Genomic DNA, 22342 nt, shown 5'->3' with positions numbered 1-22342 from the left:
ATGTTTTTTGTCTAAAATATAAATTTAGACATTGATAATTTAATAAAAAAGAGGCGCGTATGTTTGGTATTAAGAGCTAAAATGAAAGAGAACTCAATAAAAACCCAGGAATTTGTGATTAAGGGGTGACATTTCCCAGTGATGTGATGCGATGTTCCCCTTTAAGGCGGCCTTGGGTGGAGTTACAGCGGCACCGTGCTCCGGCTGCAGCTGGACTCATTTATAAGGAGATGTGGAAAAGCGCGTCACTCTGACAGAGTCGGTTTCACCTCCCAGTGTTGTTGACAGAGGAGGGATGTTGCACATGGTTCGGATTTAAAACGAGCGACCGGCTCCCACCACACACACACACACACACACACACACACATACATACATACATACACCGATTTTGGTCACGTATCGGACGCGGAGAGATCGATCCACAGAGCCGGCTCCACGGGATGGACGGATAGTCTCTGCATGTCCATGGTAAGACTGAATTAAAGTTTTCATTAAGTCATTTGTTGATTGAACACTCTGATTTCTGTATAGCTGTGAGCTCTTTAACGATAGGGAAGAGTTTAGTGATTTAATGTGGATAGGGAGTTCAGATTGTTTCACATATATGTCTTAAAATAAAGTTGTTTTACGCAAAGGGAAATGCCGGTTTGATACTTTAAATATCTTAAAGGCCTGTTTTAGTTTGACTATATGTGAAAATATGCGGCTCATCACCTGTCTGGGTTGTTTGTCTGGGGTGCCAAGCGGGACACAAGGCTACTTTGAGCCGCTGCAGGGTCCTCCGTGGTCCGCCAAGTGAAGTCCCGTCGAGGACGCGGGATGGGTGACTGTTGAAGAGGGTCGGCCCTTCCACGGTCCACCGCTAGTAGGCGCTAAAGAGAAACAGTTAAAAAAATAAATATACATATATATATATAAAACTTTACAGACGTACAAAAAAGTCTTGTGATTTTAAATTGTTTCTTCACAAGCGTGTTTTCTCACCCAAGACTGGTTAAATTAAACTTATTCAAATAATTTTAAATGAAAACATTTGTAAGCTGTTTGATGAATTTACCAAAAGAAGTAATTCTGAGTAGCTATACGTTCCTCTCTTCCTCTCTGCAGAAGTGTCAAACTAAATGCAATCTCCAAGTCAATGAAGATCAATTCAAATTATATAAATTATATAACCTAAAGCTATCTATCACTGCATCAAATGATCAAAATTACAGTCCACAGCATTTGGCAACTTTTCTGCGGCTTCCTGGACGCGTTCTCATAAAAAACAGATCATAAGATAGGAAGCAACTGGCTTCAGTGCACTAATTGTGGGTCATGATAATCAAGGGATCATAAGATTTATTTGAGATTAGATAATCCTTTAATTTGTCCCACAGTGGGGCGCAGTAAAGCTCATGAGTGACATTAATCAGCGTAGTCAGGATTTCAGTCAAGACCGAACACATGGTCGCTTAAAGCATGAAGTGCATTAGGGTAACTTCACACACTCCTGAGGTAGCGCTGTGACGGCGTGTGCAGTAAATAACAGTAATTATAGTGGAAATGAGATGTAGAAAAATACATACACTTTGTGTTATATAGCCGTGTATATAGGTGCGTATTAGCTGATGTGTGGCACATGTTGTAAATTATGTAAAGCTTGAATTTCAGCACACTGTCAGCACTGACTCAACATTTTTGGTATAGAAAAATGTTCACAATACTTATTTTACCATTGTATAACTTTGAAAAAGTGATCAATAGAGCTTAAACTGCATTTATTTTGTAGTCTGAGGCCTTTTTTTGCACTCAAACCATTTTTTTCCTACATAGCACAAGGTTAGGATCATCATCACTTTTATTTCACTCCTGTATGTGTTGCATTTTTATTGTCTATAATGAATTTTAGTTGTTAAAATGTACGTTTTAATGAACTGCATCTTGACTTGAGTCGGCATCAAGTCTGTGTGACGTCTGTGTTTGCAAATCCTGCTGCTGAGAACAGTCCCTGAGTCACACATTTCTTCACCGTTCGGTATTGTGGCCGGCAATTGTTGCATGTATGTAAGATGTGAGAGTTACTTGGTGCAAGTAATTACTCAATAAGGGTCTGGTCAGTGAATGACTGGCCTTTTGCCCGAAAAAAAAAAAAAAAAGTGAGCTTGGGCCTGCCAAGGACAACGCATCAAGGCTCCTGCATGAACTAAACAAACTGTTTTCTCCAGCCTCTGGTTTGTCCTTCCGTCTGTGCCAACATACGCAGTCCTCCTGCAGGGGATGTGCGGCGCAGGCCCATACTTTGGCCGTGTCGGCTTGTCTCCATGGCGTATCTCTGGTCCTAACCTCATGGGAGAGTTCACTTGTATTTTCAGGCCTGCTTCAGTGTGCACCAAATGGGCACAAAGGCCCATTCATGCCTGAGAGAGCTTCCATTCATGGACACTGAGTAATTGCCGGTAGAATTCCTAATTGTTCGGCGTCTACCATCTCCGAGGCTCACGGGTGGAAATGACGCCACAGACGGGTTGTTTTAAGGATGGCATTAATATTCAAATGGGCGCGTGAGTCACTGTTTTGTTTGTAGTGTGGTTTTCTTTGCATGCTCTGCATTGTTTGCTTCCCACTTCAGCTTGTAGACTTATCAGAGACGTGAAACAAAGCAGGACTTTGAAGGCTGAGATTGCAGCGTGATAGTAAAATGGAGTGTGTGTGAGCGTTTGGTGCTTAACATTATAATGTGAACGTGTCCTTGTTGGATTTGCATCGTGAATATTGCATTCAAACAGTCAAAGTTAGACCCCGAAAGGTACTAGAGGTATTAGACATTAATAGAGTTTGACTGGGACCTTTAGGGCTGCAGGAGCAGGTGGAGGCTGAAAGGGAGTGAGTACTCATAGATATACTACCTGTGTAAAGGCCTGTGACGCAGGGGCATCAACGCTTTTAAACCACTTTAGATGTCAGACGGATCAGTTTACCCTAACCTGCCTCCACATGTGCAGCTAAAGGGAAGGACCGGGCTGCCCCTGACCCAGCACACAAGCGTTCATCTCTCTGCACAGATATCAGCTGGTGTCACAGGAGATGGGAAGCAGCCATCGTATTGTACATGTACATGGATGCTTTTCTTTCTGTCTCTTAAACTTAATTTGCTCTCACTCTGTAGATTTTCACAGACAGTCCAACCAAAGTTACTGAAGTTACAGTTATATAATGAACACGGGCTTAAAAAACAATATATTTTTAATAACCCTACAACATATTTTCCTTGTGGTTTGCAGTACGGTGTCTTTAACTGTAGTAGATTACACCACATAAGAGCTCAGAGCCTCTTGAGGATCAAACTGAATTTTCCTTTGTGTGTGTGTGTGTGTGTAATGCCGATGCTCTGGTGGAGCGTCAGTGGAGGAGTTTGTCATTCAGCATCACAGGAATGCCGCACAATTAGCCCCTGTTGTGAGGGTGGATACTGCAGCGTTTCATGGTCACACACAGAGAGAGAGAGGAGGGAGGAAGGAGGGTGAGGAGTGCTGTCGCCCTCCCACATCTGACCCAGAGGTTGTGTAACAGCCGGCTCGTCGGACAAATGGCTTTAAAGTGGAACCACAAGGAGACACTTCAGGCAGCTGCCGCGGCAGACTGCGGCCGTTTGGTGACTCTGTCGGAGGCTCACCTAAAACAACGCGCATGTGTGTTTCTGTTGTTTATTGTACCAAGTAGATATAACTTACAATCTCTCGCGCACGGCTCCAGTAAAGCGCTTATTTAAATTTATCTTTATAGCTTGAAATGTGTGGAAACGAGGACATTTAATTTAAAAGGCACTTACAGTAAATACTAAAACAAAACAATTCAACTTAAAATAAGACTTTAAGCAAAGAAATGTGACACCAGTGTAACGCACTCGTTTTAATCTATAGGTGATAACCATTCGCTTCGTGAATGTAAAATTACATTAGGTACACTAGTGAAAATGAATCCATCCCAGTATAACAGTCCTGCTCTCAATCCTCCTTCAGGACTGTTTTAATGTTTATGTTAATGTAGAAATGGCACCAGGAAGGTGGTGATTCAACTGGATGATCATTCTGGGAGGATGTAGTTTGTGGTGCTGTGAAACTGGATTGAATGGGGTGGCCAAAATAATAGAAACATGTGACGGTACAACACAATACAATTCAGCTGAATACCAGGAACATTGCATTTAATGTTTTTTATATATATATATATAGTAAAATGCATTTGTTTTCACTGTTGTACCTAAGAAAATCTTAGCTGTTTCTAGTGCTGCACTCCTCTAGACAGAGATCTCATGTTGTTCCTGTAATCTGCTGGAGCCACTCTCTCTCTTTGGGTATTAACTGTCCCGTTCTGCCTTCACCCTCCACATCTTTTCTAACTCCTCTCCCAGCCCTCGGTATTCCTCAGCCTGTTCTCGTTCCTTTCTCCTGCCGTTGTTATCCTCTGACCTACCTGCCTGGGATGCGTGCGTGCGTGCAGCTGGGTGTGCAGGATGGGTGTGTAGTCCCAGATGTACGCTGTTAATGTGCTCCGTTTATGGGCATTTCACACCGACGAAAAGGTGTGACCAGAACAAATGAAAGCAGTGATGTAATGCCAGAGCCAAATGTGTGTTTTATGCCCTGAGCCTGAATGATAACATGCAGCTCTAGCAGGAATGTGAATGTAAAACAGAGCCAGGTGAGTCTCAGAACGCCCATTCTTGTGCTGTGTGTCTCCCAAACAGCTTACCTCTGGCCAGAATGATGCTGCGATGGCTTTGATGGAGCTGACCTGCGTCGGAGCTTTGGATCGATATCAGAAAGACCTTTTAAGGACGTAATTTCCTCCACAACATGAACGGGAGTCAGAATAACTACTGGGGACAGCTCGACCTCAACAGGTACGCAAAACTCTAGTGTTAAAATATAAACACTATTTTAACTTCTGTCATAAAGTATTGGAAGGATAATATAATTCTGGGACAATTTGTGTTTGACAAATATTACTTGACAAACAGTGAAAAATCCCTAATAAGCCTCAGGACCTCACGCCTGCATCCAAATTAAAATTTTAAAGATGTCATAAAACAAGAACATCTGCATTTGTTTTGAGGCTGTTTCACATTCACTTTATTGCCAGAGTTAATCCTCCTATGCTTCCACGTTTTTGTGATCAGAATCCATTATTTTCCTTCATAATATACATTTTATTTTAATAGCCCCAACACCTAAAACAAATATTGAGTATTAAATACAGCAAGATCATATAAAACGAGGTGTTGAATGAATATACCTAGATCAAGCATATTTCAAACAACATTGTCCATTAAGCGATGCCGTTACACGTGTGTAGATAAATACATGAGCAGAACATACGTTGCATCCTGTCAAAGCATGTTCCGCTTGTCATTTCACGTATAATGACTGACATGTGGCCGGGTTATGTGCAGGAATGATTTACGCGCTGGCGTACGGATTTCTCAACCTCTCTTGCTTTTGCAGGATGTGTTTTGGCCTGAGTGCTGACACGGAACACGACCTGAAGGAGCTCCAGCAACAGCACGCGACCAAGGAGTTCAACTGTGAGTTCACTTTTTAAGGTTTTATAGGTCATTATATTTAAAAGAACTGCAGGTTGAACACTGCTTTCGGTATTTGACTTAGAAGATGCATGTGACACTTACAAAGGCTTTGGGTTAATGTATGCACGTTATCAATATATATATATCTGCAGAAAAACTCTTGCAACTGATATTTCTGACTATTCTGAAGGCAAGATGTGAGAATAATTTTGCAATTTAAAGCCAAAAATGAAGCTGAAATAAGGACAAGTTGGCTTGTTGCGCATCTTGAAGATGTGTCGCCACTCCTATCCAAGAAGCTTTTCAGTTCTCAAAGGCTGATGGGGTTTTATTTGGATAATCTGTCGATAGTCTACACCTAAAACTGATCGGATACTCACCTGTAATTGGAGGTTTTTACCTCTGCTTCCTTACCCATCAAATGGTACTCTAACAAACCATTATTAGCAAGAGACTCCAGACTCAAGGTGTAAACGGGTGTGAAATGTTTTAGGGTCAGATGAGATGAGTGTTGACCTTGTTTCGGCTTGTTTTTTGGTTATACCATCACCTGGATGACTGAAAATCTGCACAGGCATGTGGTTGGTTTAAAGAAGAGTTAGAGAGATTTATGTTCTTGGATTTGTGGCGTGTGTTGGTGAGACCGTCACAGGGCGTACTGAAGGTGAGTTTGCCATCACGGCACTGAGCTGTGTATCAGAGGTTGGGGTGAAGGAGGAGGAGGAGGAGGAGGGGAAGCTATCGCTCCCTGGTCACCAGCTGTTCCTGCAGTCTGGGACACGTCGGATGTTTCCACAGAGAAGGTTATGGGAAGCTCGGGTTAAGATTAAGGCCCCGTCCTGCAGATAATGACGTTTCCTGTGTTAATCAGGCTGTTGTGGCTGATGTTTGACGAAGAAGGTGATAGGTTAAGCGGCTGTTTTCAACATGTTTTCGCCCTCGTTTCCTGCGCAATATCTTCCGTTCAGTAAAGGAGTGTTTTTATGGGGAGATTGGGCAGCCTACTCCCCCCTGGTATTATTTTTTCTCCCTCCTACATCATCACTTCGCCGTCGTTGCAAGTTGTTTTCCATGTTTCTTCCGCTGAGATTTGCTTCGCCGCAGAAGGAAACAACATTGATAGCCCAACTGTAAATAATGAAACAGTGAATTTAAGATTTTAATACATGTTTTTTTTTCTTTTTCCAGCCAACATCTCTTTCTCCCAGTCTCCTTTCTACTCTGATTCTTACCGCCTACCGTCTGACAACGCCCTGCTGCCCCACGAGGGAGACCAGGTGGTCCCTTCTTCCCAGAGACGGGCAGTTTTTGGGGGTCATCAAAAAGAAGCCAAACCCCTGCCGCCTCTGCCCGACCCCGAGGAGCTTATGTCAGATGAAGCGGCTGATAGCGAGGTTGAGTTCTTCACCAGCGACCGGCGGCGCCTTTTGCCCAGAAGTTGCCCCAAAGCCGTGTGCCGAAGCGGCAACAGAGACTACGGCCAAGTGAACCATGCGTACCAGGAGAGCTCGTTGCGGGCTGTTGGCTCTGGGAACGACTCCATTGCGTTCTCTTGGCCGAGCAGAGAGGACAGAGCGGCAGGTAGAGGAGGCCGGTTTGAAGCCAACAACTGGTCGCTCTTTCTCCGGAGAGAAGACGACCAGGAGGTTTTTGGAGGCAAGCATCCGGACCAACATCAGTCACCCAGAGTTCAGTTTCCCTTCTCAGGTCCTGCTACTCAGCCCCCAACCGCCTGCCCCTCCGACAGACCGCAAATCCCTCCTCGTATCCCCATCCCGCCGAAACCTGCCGCTCTTTCAAAGACTGCGAGCACCAGCGAGGAAGACAAGCCGCCCAAAATCCCACCGAGGGTGCCTCTGGTCCCACCCTGTCCGCCACGCACCCCGAGTCCCAAAAGCCTTCCGATTTACATCAACGGTGTAATGCCCGTCACACAGAGTTTCGCTGCTAACCCAAAATATGTGAGCAAGGCATTACAGAGACAGCAGAGTGAAAGAGCGCCACCCGCAGCTCAGTGTCCTCCCTGCATCGTTCCCATCCTGAAGGACGGCAGACAGGCCAGCGCCACGCACTACATCCTCCTGCCCCCGGGCCGACCGGCGCCCGCAGAGAGGCGAGAGAGACTCATGAGCGAACCGGCCCGGGCCGGAAGCACCGGCACCTGGCAGCAGAGAAGATAGAAACATTAGCCTCGTGCGATGAGCGCAGTAGTGACTGACATTATTAATAACCACGTGACACACACACATCTGCTCACACCTCTAAAGTTATGTTGTTATTTTTAATGATGTATTTTTTTGCGTCATCCGCACTGTGAGGTTTTTGTCCGTTTTGACTGAACATTTTACCGGTCAGTATTTTTTTAGGGGCGTCTCCTCTAGCTCTACCCAGAACACATCCTGATATTACAGTGTTTTCACTAATCGTGGATAAATACTTACCTCCTATAACCATTTTCAGCTTTGGTTCACTGCAGTTTCCTCACAGGAAAAAATGTATCATCACCTTTTTAATGTTTAAATCTGACAGCCGTATACGCTCATATCACTAAATCTTACACGAGAGCAAACAGTTGCAACGGTGCAAGCTGGGCTTGAGCCAAACTGTTCATTCCAAGTGTGTTATTTTTTTATGACAATGCTGCTTGAAAAGTATAATGTATTCATAGATTTAATGTTTTGACAAATCACTTAAATTCATGGTAAATTTTACAGTGAACAACGTGGCACATACTACAACGACACGAACAGAACATATGCTTTGAGAACAATATCCTATAGCTCAAACAGTCAAACAGTTCTGTTGTATTCATGTGTTCGCCTTTTGATTTCAGCTCCTCGTTGATTCATGCATCCATTTTTGTTTTATTTATTCATGTGTTAAATTAAAGGTACATTCTGGGATCCGAAAGCATCAAAACTCTCGACTTGCTTAAAACCCGCAGTCGCTGTTTAATTGATCGCCAAGTTTTTTCATGGACGTGGGTTGTGTTAGTTGGCGCAGCTCATTCACTTATTAACCGTTGTGGAAATTTCGTTCCATTATGTAAGTGAGTCCAGATCGACAAGTTTGGACCGTCGCGTGTTTTTCATCTGGGCATGGAAACCGCGTTCCCCGGCCCACGTTTACAACCGTTGTTACACCGACCTGTTGGACGCTCTCATGAAGGTCATTGTAAAATTGTTCTTAATCTATTTATAGAAATAAATAACTTATTTGTTCTACGACTGCCTCTTTGTCCTGTTTCCACAACAAAACTGTCTGTGTGATGCTTTTATTTTTATATGTTGACCATCTTGTCTTGGTAACCTAGACGGTTTAAAGTGTACTTCATTCATTCAATCATCTTCTGTAACCACTTGTTCCTGTGAAGGGTCGCGGGGTCTGCTGGAGCCTATGTCAGCTGTCATCGGGTGAAAGGCGGGCTACACCCTGGACAGGTCTCCTGTCTATCACAGGGCTAACACAGAGAGACAGACAACCACCCACACTCACACCTACGGCCAATTTAGAATCAGTTAACCTAACAAGCATGTCTTTGGACGGTGGGAGGAAGCTGGAGTACCTGGAGAGAACCCACGCAGACACAGGGAGAACATGCAAATTTGAACCTGGGACCTTCTCGCTGTGAGGCATCAGTGCTAACCACCTCGCCACTGTGCCACCCCTTTAAAGTGAACTTGAAAAATGTAATTACCCCTCTGTTGCATGATTTATTACATGAACTTAATGTGTTTTTATTACTTTAAAATACTATATGGCCAAATATATTCACCAAAATACATAGACTGGTGTTAATTGTATATTTTAAGGTCCATAACGCTGTAATTACCATACTGCATTGATTGATCACAATATACACCCATCAGGCATAACATTATGACCACCTTCCTAATATTGTGTAGGTCTCCCTTGTGCCTCCAAAACAGTTGTGACTCATCAGAGAATGGACATGGACCTTCTGAGGGTGTCCTGTGGTGTCTGGCAACATAATATTGTTAGTGGAGGGGCTTTGAGGGGAGGGGCCTCTGTGGATCATCCCACAGATACTTGATCAGTTTGAGATCTAGTGAATTTGGAGGCCAGGTCAACACCTTGTGCTGTTCTTCTTGTTCCTAAACCGTTTTTGTGTGTGTCTGTGTCAGGCTGCATCAGGCTGCATCCTGCTGCCATCAAGGAGTGTCATTGCTATGGGGTGGGGGTACCTGGTCTGGTCTAAGCTAACTGACTCCTAACACTACCAATTTTCTTTAAAGGAAATTCTTCCCAAATGTTAAAAATTTAGTTAATGACATTAATGCTTAATGTCACTTGTCCATGCAAAGGAGGGATAAACAGTATTTCCTTGATTTATAAAGCCAGATATTTGTAGTTTCATAGTAAAAGTTCCATTTGCATAATTAAACTATAAGAGCACTGATTTTATATAACTACCTTTTAGTAAAAATGAGATAAAGTAATTGTCGGCATGTGGCAACACCACGCAATCAGTAGAACAGAGGCGAAAGAAAAGACTCAAACTGGAGTTCTGAGAGAAATTTTAATGGAGCGTCAACAGTAGCCGAGAGTGGATCAAACTGCTCACAAACACATGAGCTGCAGGACGAGTGGTGCACATGAAATGAACGCTACTGTCGGTCGTTTCCCTTGGTCAAGCATGATGGTGTGATGGTGGCAGCGTTGTGACGGTGATTCTGTCGGGAGGGTCTTCAGGAAATTAGCCATTTCACGTCCGTCCTAAAAGATCGCCTCGCACCTCAGCGCTCACACAGTTCACAGTTCATTCGCTATGAAAACCAAACTGCATTCGAGTATCACGGTGATTCAGCAGGCGAGAATAAAAAAAAAAAATTAAAAAAAACGTTCAACCTCGGTAGTGTCTCGAATCATGCTCACGTGGATGAGTTTCTTGCGCGTTTTTCCTCTGACCTCCACATTTATTATCACGGTCTGATGACGCAAAGTAATCTTGGAAAAACTAACATTGTTTAAGTACCTAACTTTCACATGTGTAGGAATTTCCAACCGCCACAGTTTAATAAATCCAAGTCATTGGTCTGTAATTAGTTATGTGTTAAACATTTAATCAAAATGACGTGGCACAAAAAGAAAAAAACAATTATTCTACTATGAAATTATTCATCATAATTTTTTTTGCAAAATAAGTTAAAAAATAAACACGTAAAACCTTTACTAAGCCCTCCTCCCCGCCGTCCCCTCACCCCTGCAGTTCCTTATGGGCCTTATTGAACTTTGACCTGTGTTCTTCTCCAGGCTCGGCCTCAGCAGTCTCCTCGGGCTGAGGTCCTTCGTGCAGCCGCGGGGCTGTCAGATGTGGGACTTTGACGATCACTTTACCGCCAGGCCCGGTTGAGCAGTTTGACTTCTGCCAGGCGTTTGCTGATCATGGTGGCGAAGAAAAGGGCGAAGAGTACGCTGCTGATCAGCATGTAGTCGTAGTCGTCTTTCAGCACGTCGAACTGCTTGGAGGGATACACGCGGGTCTGGTAGATGTCGAGACCATACGCCACGACCTGAAAAGACAATGAGACGTCCGTGTTTAGCTTGACTTAGGGTTAAGGAAGGAAGGAAGCACCTATTTCCGACAGAACTTCATCCTTTACTATCTAACTTTTTTCCTCTGTATTGGTTGAAAGAAGCTTCATAATGTTGTCAGACTCCAATAAAAAGTACTAGTACTAGTATGTACTGTATATCTGCGGACTCACCAGGCAGGTGGACTCCAGTCCAGAGGGGGCGGTGTAGATACCTCGCACTCTCGATACCGTCTGATTGTAGTTGATGAACCACTCTGTGCGGATCATCAGCTCGGGTGCATACGGTATCAAGTTCTCTTCGCTGGAGATCGAGTTAACAAGTCAGAGAGGGAAAAGGGAAAACGATAAACAGTTTGCACCGAGTCTGGGGCGGAGGACTTACCGGCTTTGCTCAGACACTATTTCTGGCCTGCGGGGGTCGAGGAACATCTTTGGCAAAGACAGAATCCCTCCAGACGGCAGACCAACTGTGACAAAGCAAACATGTTAGAGGAGGCGATGGGTGTAACAGTGTTGAACGTAAGCTTCGGTTTGCGAGATGCTCTTCGGGGAAACTTACTGAGCAGGTGGCGGCTGGTGATGCCCTTCTCCGTCAGGGTGGCCTCCATGGTAGAAATGGACGAGGGGAAAATGTAAGACTGCTGAAGCACCTGTGGAGCATGTGGCCGGTCCAGAGAGCTGAACACAGTGCTGTTGTAGAGCTCCATTCCCTCGTACAGTTCAATCACAGAGAACTCGTTCCTGCGGGACTTGGTGCTCCAGTATTCGTACTGCAGACACAAACAAGCAGTGAATCACATGAACCTCGATGCATCGCCTGCAAACCTGTTCAGTGTTTTCTTGAGCTAGGAGTTCCAGGACACAATGTTCTACGTCGGAGTGAGTAAAAACAAACAACTCATCACTGGTATGTGTGTCCTTAAGAGTGACTGTTCTGATCTGAGTCTTGCTCACCACCACCCAGTTTTCAGAGTGCACAACATGCACCGGCCCTTTGGCTTTTCTCTGGACGGCCTCGTGGATGATGCGGCCGGTCACGCCGTCGATCAGGAGGATCCCAACGAAGCTGCGCTCCTGATGCAAGTCCGTGCTCTCTGTGACCACAGCCAGCAGGTTCGGGTTCAGGTACTGGAAAGAAGTAATAGAGTTTGGAAAATATAGATTTCGTTTACTAGCATACGCACATGTAACTGTCTGGAGCATCTTCATTTCTCACAAGGATTTAACGCCCTTTACCAAATATGTAAGATACACTGTACATCAATTAAGGTTAAGCAGGCTCTTTATGTACATGACAATCATTCATTCATTCATCTTCTGTAATCGCTTATTCTTTTTAAGGCTCACGGGATCTGCTGGAGCCTATCCCAGCTGTCATCGAGCGAGAGGCGGGGTACACCCTAAACATGTCACCAGTCTATCACAGGGCTAACACAGAGAGACAGACAACCATTCACACTCACACCTACGGCCAATATAGAATCACCAGTTAACCTAACCAGCACGTCTTTGGACGGTGGGAGGAAGCTGGAGTACCTGGAGAGAACCCACGCAGACAAAGGGAGAACATGCAAACTCCACACAGAAAGGCCCCAGTCGCTGTGAGAGGCATCAGTGCTAACCACCTTTCCACTGTGCTACATGACAATCAATTTGATATCATTTATAGCATTATATATATTATATTATAGATATAAGCATATCTCAGTAGGTGGAGATTTATAAAAAATGTTTGAACGGTTACTTTAATATGTACTTCACCCTGTGGGGAACCATTTATGATAAAAAAGGAGGCTACTTGTCTCTGTCTGAGATGGACGAATTTACACTTGGTAAATTCATGATAATATCTGGAAGATTTTCTCGAGCAACTACTGGATAAAGAAGGGGAGCAGCGGCACTCAAAGCACTGCCGTCATCATCAACCCCAATGCACAGCTGAGTGCACGTTCAGCACTTAACGGTCTCCGACTGAAATTTCACGCAAAACATAAATGCACATCTGCTGCCACCTGCCTGTGTAGCATTGACTCTGTGATCGTGTGTATGTGTCAATAATTATTTGGTAGCTATATTTATATTTAAAACATCAAGAAGATGGTGGACACAACATCTCCGACTGAGTCGACAATTCTTTTAACCGTTTTGCACAATATCTAAACAGACAACCTGAATGGAAGAAGGCACACTGCCTGGCCAAAAAAAAGTCGCCATCTGGATTTAAGTAAGCAAATAGGTACGAGCCTCCAATTGGATAATTACTCCATGGGTGATTATCTTTCAGCTGGCAACAAGTTATTTAACCCCAACTGATGCAATGAGTAGCTTCTAATGTCTATCAATAGATCTCTTACTTATCCCCCTGGATATTTGCTCTAGGGCTGACGCTGACGATCACCAACTTACTGAACCCTAAGGGATGATTTCTAATGGTTTTCATCATTTTTGTCATCTCCTTGCACAAGCTTCAGGACTAGACTCGTTCATAGATCACAAACAAGGACTACAGTGACGATTCATTCATCCTAATATTACAGTTCTGCTCTAAATCCTCCTTCATGACTGTTCTAAATATTACTTGATGTTAAAACAGCGTCAGAAAGGTGGTCATTCAACTGCATCATCATTTTGGAGCATGTTGTTTGTGGTGCTGTTAAACCGGATTGAGTTTAACACTAAAGTGTTTCTGTTATTTAGCCTAGCCCACTGACTAAAATGGGGTTGTCAAAGTAACAGAAACATGTGTCAGTACAATACAGTAGTACTGCAAACCACAGCCTCCACAATGAAAACACAGTTGAATCAACAGCTCTGTGTTTTTCTTAAACAAATACTGCGCAGCATGGAGCTAAAATTCAGTGCAGGGCTATTATATTAGAACATCTTCCTTTGAACTGGCAGAGAGAGAGAGAGAAGGTATAATGTCATCACTGAATCATGTTATCGGGTTTGTAATGCGATCTTCCTGTGACGCCCGACCACTGAATCAGTGAACCGCCTCGACGTTTTCCTCGAGGTGTTCCAGAGAAATTGCGTACGTGCAAACAATGCCAGCTAATACCTCTGGCTACAGCTGTCTCTGTCAGCGAAGTCATACAAAACATGGTTGATATTCAGAGGGCGACTGAGAGATGAGTCACTGGGAAAACAGTGACCAGAGGTACGGCATTTCTTGGAAATATAATTTCTAGAGAGGGAGTGACAGTTACTTTCTGACTAAGGTGGGAAAGACAAACAGAGAACAAGCCAAATGATATGACTTATACTTTCTCAACACTCATGGCTAACCACAATAACATGGACGTTACTGTACCTTATAGAGGACGCTACGATCTCCCATCACTCTTCCCTGGGAGTGTACATGCTCATTAGGCCTTTTCCCCTTGACAGAGATAATCTTCTGTATCTCCGATGGAATGACGACCTCCCAGATCAGCTCGGTGGACAAGTCCTAAAAACCACAAGATCATCCACAATTCATTCCTGTAACTGCCTGCGATGCAAGCTTTATTTCACCGCAGCTTAGAGAGAGAGGTGCAGTTTAAGGTTTGACTTGCCGTTCTTAGCCTGTAGCCGGAGAGTCTTCCCTGGTTGGAGTCGACGAGATAAAAGAATATGGAGGAAGCCATGTCCTGCAGCTGCTGCAGGACGTTCTTTGTAGAAGGGAAGGCAGAGACCTGGGAAAACAACAGGAAGACTGAGACGACAATTCTTTTTACCGTTTTGCACAAACAGACAACCTGAACGGAAGAACACAGGAGAAGTAAAAGAAGAAAAACAAGCCGAGTGGTGGCGTGAAGGGTGAATTAGAGGGTGACACGGGAATCAATTGTCGCTCCCATCCCATCCCGAGCCCACAAAAATACTCCCGTCATATCCTGATCACGTGACTGCCCCGCCAAAAAAATCATGTATGTAAGTTATCAGACCCTGTTGCCCAACTTGTCCCCCTGTAGCATGTTTGGTTAATCGCAGTCAAATCACTGGGGTTGCCTCGGAAATTCAGGCTACACTTTTTTTTTTTTTTTTTTTAAATTTAATCTCCAGCTCCGTCCCACTCCCGCCCGCTCCCGTTGATTTGCTCTATCCCGTCCCTATCACATTACCAACAGTGAAACTGATTCCCGTACCGAAAATTTTTCAGGACTCCCACGGGTCACGGTAGTCCCGAAAAATTCTCACCCTCTGGGGTGAATGTGTGTGTGAGAGAGAGACGGAGAGAAATTGCTCGGAAACACAACATACTAAATGCGTTAACTGTCGATTGTAAACGTTATAAACGGACCTTGTACTGATCATCTACGAGAAGCAAGACCTTCGCGTAATCCTGGTCCATGAGCGGCAGCATGAGGGACTGAAGTATTGGCTGAGGTAGAGCAGGCGGAGTGACGTGGCTCTTCTTTCCGAAGATGGGATTAAATACGTGTAGCGTGGCCAGGCCTGTGTCCTGAGGACAAGAAAATAAACATATAGAGCAAAAATGTTAAAGAATAAACAACAGCTACTTCTGGGTTTACTCAGATTAGACTAGCACTTTCTGCCAAACGTTGGAGGAAAAAAAAAATAGTAAAACATTACATTAATCTACTTTTACTTTGAGCCCTGTAGGTAGAAATGGCTTAATTCAGGTTTGTGGGCCCCACACAATGTCCTGAACCTCCTTCGGTGCTATAAAATACCTTGTCTTTGATGAGCAGAGTGCACTGCGGGGGATGAGGGAAGTGTGCGGTCGTCCGCTGCACCATTAGTTTGAAAGCTGCATTCGATGGGATGTTCTCCAGGTAGTGCCTCCACAGAATACTGCCGGTCTTACTGTCAATCCCAAAGAGCTTAGGAGGGGGAAAAAAACAAAGAATGAACTACAGCGGAAACAGTGAGAGGTCCAGTGGTGGAGTATATTTAGATCGTAGACAAAATAAATCTAATTTTACCGCAACACTAACAAACACGAGAGGCTGAGATTTAGTCTCGTACCTTCCCGGAGGCCGTAACCATAACCATCATCTTCTGCAAGTTGAACTCATCCCTGGACAGGTTCTCAATGGTGACGTCGTTTTTGACTTGGCTGCGAGGCTTGCGCGCGTCGTAGAACAGCTTCCAGAGGTGAGCCATCCAGGCCTGCAGCAGGATGAGCTGAGAGGAGAGCCTCTTCAACACCATAGACAGCAGCCCGTCTGGACAAAGAGAAACCGGCAGAGCGGCTTAGCGTGGACTCTGTTCACGTGTTAGGGTTTCATCAGTCTCACGTCTTTCAGGTGTGCAATACAGCAGTGCAGGAAACATTACAGGTAAGTGAATTGGAGGGGGAAGAGGTGTGACAGTAAGAGACTTTCTATAGATGCTACAGAAGTTAAAAAGAAGGGATCCGAACAAGAAACGAGCAGAAATCTGTTACCTTGAATGGCTGAATCCACACGCAGCAATAAGAACGGGACAGAAATAAAAAGAAAGTGAAGCTAGCAGAAGTGAATCATGACATCAACACACACCTTAAACTAGAGGAGTATAAAATGGCAAAACAATGAGAGAAGCTTAACTAAAAAAACCCTAATATTACATATCAGACACCCCTAACCAAAGCCTCTGGAACATGGAGAGGGAAATTTCAAAATATTAAGGCCAAACACATATGGGATACAGGATTAATACTTGAAGTTGGAGAGACGGGGTTTTGGTTTGACATTTACCGGCCTTTTTGCCGAACTCTCCCTCCAGCTCGGCCTGCGTGCCTGTGAGAGGCAGATCCACCATTTCCATTGTCACCACGTCCGACAGGGCCTCCTCTCTGGTCCACAGAACACGCCCTGGAAAACAAGACTCATTATTGTTCGCTGTTCCACTTTCCATGCCCTGGGAAATTATGGCCTTTGTGTCGACGCTTTCCATTAATTACAGCGTGACACGTTTTCTGCCCCTCACACGCGTGGAAAAGGACAAGCGAGTGTGTGAGTGTGTGTGTGTGTGTGTGTGTGTGTACATTATGCAAAAGCAAGGGGTCCATTTGTGGTCAGACTATGGCAGTACTTATGATGACTAAGAGGCGGAATATACACTGTAGCTCAATGTTAGTATGAGGCAAAACATGCCTCACCAGTCCCTTTTCCCTCTGGAAAGACGTACTGTATCTCAACTGCAGCTGCACACACAAATACCTCAGCTAACATTGGGGTTAGCACAGAGAGAAGACTTGTTAGTTGCCTTTCATACCTGGCTGCTGCATGAAAGTGAGCGTGTGGTCTTCCGTCTGCACAATGACCCTGTAGCCGACAGAGTCGTCCTTCTTCAAAAATGCCTGCACATAGAGCTGAAAGACAGAATTTAAATGACTTGGACTGGAAGCCATTATCAACAACTGGCTGCAAGCTGCCCTGAAAGTAATGTTTGTGTAATAGCTGAAGCAACCACAGAACCACGGGGAAGAAAAACAAGCTCACCTTCTCTGGTTTCCCACCGTTAGGATCCATATTATAGATCAGTGTTGTGTCTAGAAGTCTGCGTCCAGTTTCAGCGCTATAGAGGTTAACACTGCACGCCTGTAGAGCAGAAACTAATGGTAATCTTTTCTGACAGATAAAAAGAAATTGTATCATTACCTTCTGTAGAGATTTTTAGAAAAAAACATAAATTGTTTCCAAAGCTTGAGCTGTTCTCCAAACTCAACATGCAAATCACAGATCAACATTTTAAAATCAAAGAGACATCTGATAATGCAGCTGAACCACACTAGAATTTTCCAAGGACGCCCAATGCTAAACCACATATTATGATTTCTGAAGGTGCTATTTTGCATTAACTCACAGTTTTATTCTTGGGCGACATGACAGCTGCGACAGTCTTCTCTCCAGTGGTTGCAAATGAAACCAGCAAAGCCTATAAATTAAGACAAACAGGACAGTTCTCACCAAGAATTTGTAATGGCAAGGTATGACACATTTACATTCATTTTTTTTTTTTTAAATGATAAAATAACAGGTTTTGACACAAAAAATAAGGTCAGATCCTAACATTTTAGAACTCAAGGAACAGACAAACCGGCTGTTTTTGACATTTAATTTAACATTTATACAATAATAAATGTTTTTCTAGTGACGAATATTACAACCAACAAGTCGTCTTGATTTCCAGAATCTCAACTAACGCAGCATGGAGGAACAGTTACGTACAGGGCTGAAGTCCCTCAGTGTGACTATCTGTCCATTGTTGAGCTGAAGAAGCAGGTGGTGATCGGGCCCAAGCTGCAGGAAGAACTCTGACAGAGGTTGACGGGCTGCATTTGGCTGGTGTGCCACCAGAACTGGATGAAAGCCTGGCGCCACTTCAAGATCAAGTGACTGGGAGACAGATAAATAGTAAAGTGTAAAGAATTGGACACGAGAGACATGGCAGATACATGGTTAGGGGTTTTATCATGCTTGATACCTGCAGGGAAATCTGGGTCATCTGCGACTCCAGGTGTAAGTCAAGTGTGTACAGGGACATAGTTGCGGAGTCCACACATGTCAAAATCCCCTGGCCCACCACTACACAGCTGGCCTGTATGCTGGAAAGCCAAGGAGCTTCGACTGAGATCTGAAAGCGACACAAGCAAAACAAAGAGGAATTCAGTAAACGTGTTGGACCGCGGGTTAGTTTTAAAATGTTGGAGTGGCCTTTTCTGTCAAAATTCTATTATATGTACATAATAGGGATTTAAAGTGTTTGCTCAAGGCACCTCAGCCGTGGACACAGCAAGAATCAGACCAACCATCCTAAAGCTGCTTCTCTGACCATTTCTATTGGCTTCAAATAACAGAGAGAGCTGTTGATTAAACAGTGTTTTCATTGTGGAGGCTGCGGTTTGTGGCGCTATTGAATTGTATTGCGTTGTACCGGCACATGTTCGCATTATTTTGACAACCCCATTTTAATCAGCAGGCTAGGCTAAATAACAGAAATACTTTAGTGTTTAATTCAATCCAGTTTAACAACACCACAAACTACATCCTCCAAACTGATCATCCAGCTGAATCACCACATTTTTTAAAGCTGTTTTAACATCAACTGAACATTTGAACACTCATGAAAGAGGATTTAGTGCGGGACTGTTATTTTAAAATGCATTCGTTTTCACTAGTATTCCTAATGAGTTAGCAAGTGAATGTTGTACGTAAAAATGTTAACATTTATGCGCTACAAGGCGAGATTACCTGCTTGATTATCTCTCCATCGTCCAAACTGTACACGACAATAGCAAGGTGGGAATGGGGAACGACTCCTAATGCATAAACGTCACCATTTCCAGAATATACAGCCTGGTAATCCACTGTTTCACTGTGGAGATAAAAAGACGGGCAGTGGTAAAACGTTCATAGTTAAGTCCATACAAGCACTGTGATGTGGATAATAGGTTTTAAAGAAGTACTCAAGCTGGAGCAAATATCTAATTTGACTTACCTTTCTGGAAGATTCTCTATCCACTTTTGATGACCATTAGAAAGGTAATGGAGAGAGATGACAGTTTTTTTCAGTACTGCCAGGTGTTTCACGAAGTCCTGCAGTCCAACCAAACACGCTGACTGGAAACTAAAACGCACAGGAAACGACGTTAAGACTGCATCAAAATTTGAGCCTAATTTAAATCTAACCATTGCGAGCCGTGGAGGTAATCACCTGCCAGAGTCGAGCACGACTTCCCAGTTCAAACCACCAACATTGATATCCCAGGAGCGCAGCAGGCGGCCATTACCAACCACCAGCACTGCATCTAGGGGACAACAAAAAATAACATTTTATGAATTATCTACTTTTAGTGAAAGAACTAAAAGCCCAGTACACTTGAGTGTAAAACAAATTACCTGTTCCATGATGGAGAAAAGCATCAATACTTCCCTCTGGCCCAGTCTTATCCACATGTCGCCAGACTGTAACAGACACGAATAATAAGTCATCAGTAAAAGACAATATTGTGTATGAACTGTCAGACGAATCAACATTTAGACTAGCAAAATACTTACAGAGTTCTCCCGTCCGTGTATTGAGGGCAGCAAAAACATTATTCTCTGTTGCCACAAGCACTTTTTTGGACGACTGCACATGTGTGTCGAAGTGAGAAAAGCGCACCTTTCCTACATACTGCTGCCTCCTTTGAAACACAAGACACAGAACAAGCATTGAGAAGGTCATCCAGCCACTTTATTATTATGGCGAAACCACTGCTTGCATCATTACAAGGGATCAAAAAACCAAAGCGTTTTGACACACCGCTCAAATTAAAAAACAGAAAGCACTGGCGGATGGTACAATTGTTATAATCAGATTGGTTACAGATCCTTTATAATTAGAATAATTAAATGCTAAGAGATATGTTTCAGCCACACTAACTAATTGGGATTATGAGACACAATAACCAAATACAACATATGAACGCGACAACAGGCCCATAAGCATGCTTTAATGCATTTATCTTGATATTTTTGGCCTTTTCTCTCACACAAAACCCACCCCAAACACACCGGCTCGCAGCTACTGGCTGTGACAGGTGTTAGCATTAGCCTTTTCACATCAAAATATGGCCGCAAACTACACGCACATTCAATCGTTCGCTGGATTTATCTTACCAGTCAAATTTTCCAACTTGATCTTCAAACACAGCCTGGACAGCAATGCATAAAATCGTGCACATCAACCACAGTAAAATTAGCTTTGCCATTGCAGCAGTGTCTCTGACTTGCTCTTCAACGGAAAGAGGAAGTCGGAAGTTGCCTGACTTCCTTTTTGTCTCGTAGAAGAAAGGTGCTGCCCCCTAAAGGTTGGTAAGGGACATAGCGTCAATGCGGTGATCGTGGAGATTACAATAAATAAATAAATAAGAAGAAGTCTATATAATGTTGAAATTGTGACACTCGTTGTAATAAAAGTCTGTTTTAAATTTTAACATTTTACAAATGGTGATTTGTGCACACTGTGACAATTAAAATTATGAACTGCAGGAACTTCTCTCTCGCCCGGCTTCTTCCTCTCAGGGCCCAACACTCAAATTCAGAGCTGCCTTTTTGAGAACGTGGAGGAGAATTGCATGTATCTATTTATTTATTTGTTTGGAAAAAGTCCTGTGCAATTTATCTCTCAATTTATAGCTCACACACAGCCATAGTACAGTCAACCTCCCCCTGCCCCACACCCCCATACTCACATACCAGAGACTCTTGGTTGTTTTTATTTATTACCCATTTTATTTATTACCCATTCTACCTCGGCTATAACTTGTAAATACATATTCCCTGTAACTACTGTTTACTGTTTACATTTGCACTTTAGTCACTTTACTTAGTCTGTTTACATTCTACATGGAAATTTCGGACAGTCATAACATATGGCATGGTAACTTGTATATACTTTGTATTTTGCATCTTGTTCTGTTTCTGTTTTATTTTTTTGTTTGTTTTGCACCTTAAAATGTCTGTACTTGCACGTTAAGCTGCTCACTTGTGCCTTAAATTGCCCCCTGGGACAAATAAAGTTTTCTGAATCTGAATCTGAATCTCTATTTAATCTGTTTTCAGATTATGAGCTTTAAGTGCCCAGATATTTATATTTTTATATAAGTGACATTAAACTCGAGCACGATTGTACTGGTCAGTGCATCTGTTGATAAACATAAAAATACTGTGGTAGGGATCAACTACTTTATCCCGTGTATATATCATTACAGTAGGCTATTGTTGATATGTAAGTTTTTATTGTGTTTATTTGGACAGTGTTTAATGGATTTATTAATCCTGGGATGAAACTCATTTCTTTGTAAAATTAAGTAAGTAGCGAAACTCTGGATACAACCTGTAATCAGATTGTGAGCGCCCCCTACGATTTACTTTCACAGTTTCTTCTTCCAGTTGCTAGTTTTTCTCTATGGGATTTCAAGATGGCGTCGAGCGGAGGTGATGGGGAACACGAATGGACAGCGGCAGTGCGGCCGCTTTTATCAGCTTCGTACACCGCTTTTGAAACGAAAGAGCTACCTCAGCTTATCGGGTCTATAATCAACAGGTAACCGGTTACATGTCAATGAATTCCAGCCTTCTTTTGGCCCAAAACACTGCCTGTGTCCACACAGGATTTAGCTGGCCGGCTAACTTGCTAACTTAGCTTGGTTACTTAAATTCGATGGGAAACGTTACCAAACTGGCTAACGGTAGCTGCTAGCAAGCTACTTAAGCTTAACTTGCACTGGCATCCT

The 22342-nt window shown here is 43.5% G+C and overlaps 3 protein-coding genes across 9 annotated transcripts in view; 2 read left to right on the top strand and 1 right to left on the bottom strand.

Annotated features, from left to right (window-relative positions):
* On the top strand, positions 1–8419 carry errfi1b (ERBB receptor feedback inhibitor 1b). The gene is made up of 4 exons (XM_084552562.1): positions 1–471; positions 4733–4888; positions 5490–5569; positions 6758–8419. Exons 2-4 carry the CDS (start codon positions 4842–4844, stop codon positions 7747–7749), a joined length of 1119 nt encoding a protein of 372 aa, XP_084408688.1. The 5' UTR covers positions 1–471; positions 4733–4841; the 3' UTR covers positions 7750–8419.
* A 1676-nt stretch (positions 8420–10095) lies between these two features.
* On the bottom strand, positions 10096–20837 carry emc1 (ER membrane protein complex subunit 1). The gene is made up of 22 exons (XM_084552915.1): positions 20724–20837; positions 20121–20248; positions 19962–20027; positions 19777–19870; positions 19561–19689; positions 19314–19437; positions 18547–18696; positions 18291–18458; positions 17926–17997; positions 17562–17660; positions 17335–17431; positions 16815–16931; positions 16102–16301; positions 15807–15956; positions 15413–15574; positions 14685–14804; positions 14441–14578; positions 12082–12255; positions 11687–11897; positions 11510–11594; positions 11299–11428; positions 10096–11103 (listed from the first exon to the last, which is right to left on the bottom strand). The coding sequence occupies exons 1-22, from the start codon at positions 20813–20815 to the stop codon at positions 10924–10926; spliced, it is 2886 nt and encodes a 961-aa protein (XP_084409041.1). The 5' UTR covers positions 20816–20837; the 3' UTR covers positions 10096–10923.
* Positions 20838–21903: 1066 nt separating this feature from the next.
* The window catches only part of ubr4 (ubiquitin protein ligase E3 component n-recognin 4), a 43875-nt gene continuing 43436 nt past the window's right edge, over positions 21904–22342 (top strand). For 5 of the 7 annotated variants that reach the window (XM_084554315.1, XM_084554314.1, XM_084554312.1 and 2 more), the window contains exon 1: positions 21905–22152. In XM_084554315.1, coding sequence (XP_084410441.1) covers positions 22028–22152 — 125 coding nt within the window. In that variant the 5' untranslated portion in view covers positions 21905–22027. Of the gene's footprint in view, positions 22153–22342 lie in introns of all 7 variants that reach the window. The other 2 variants (XM_084554310.1, XM_084554309.1) reach the window with 1 other exon arrangement.

This window comes from Chelon labrosus (assembly GCF_963514085.1).
Source record: "Chelon labrosus genome assembly, chromosome: 10".
NCBI lineage: Eukaryota > Metazoa > Chordata > Actinopteri > Mugiliformes > Mugilidae > Chelon > Chelon labrosus.
The sequence above is the reverse complement of the archived record's forward strand: the minus strand, read 5'-3'. Positions and strand labels throughout refer to the sequence as shown.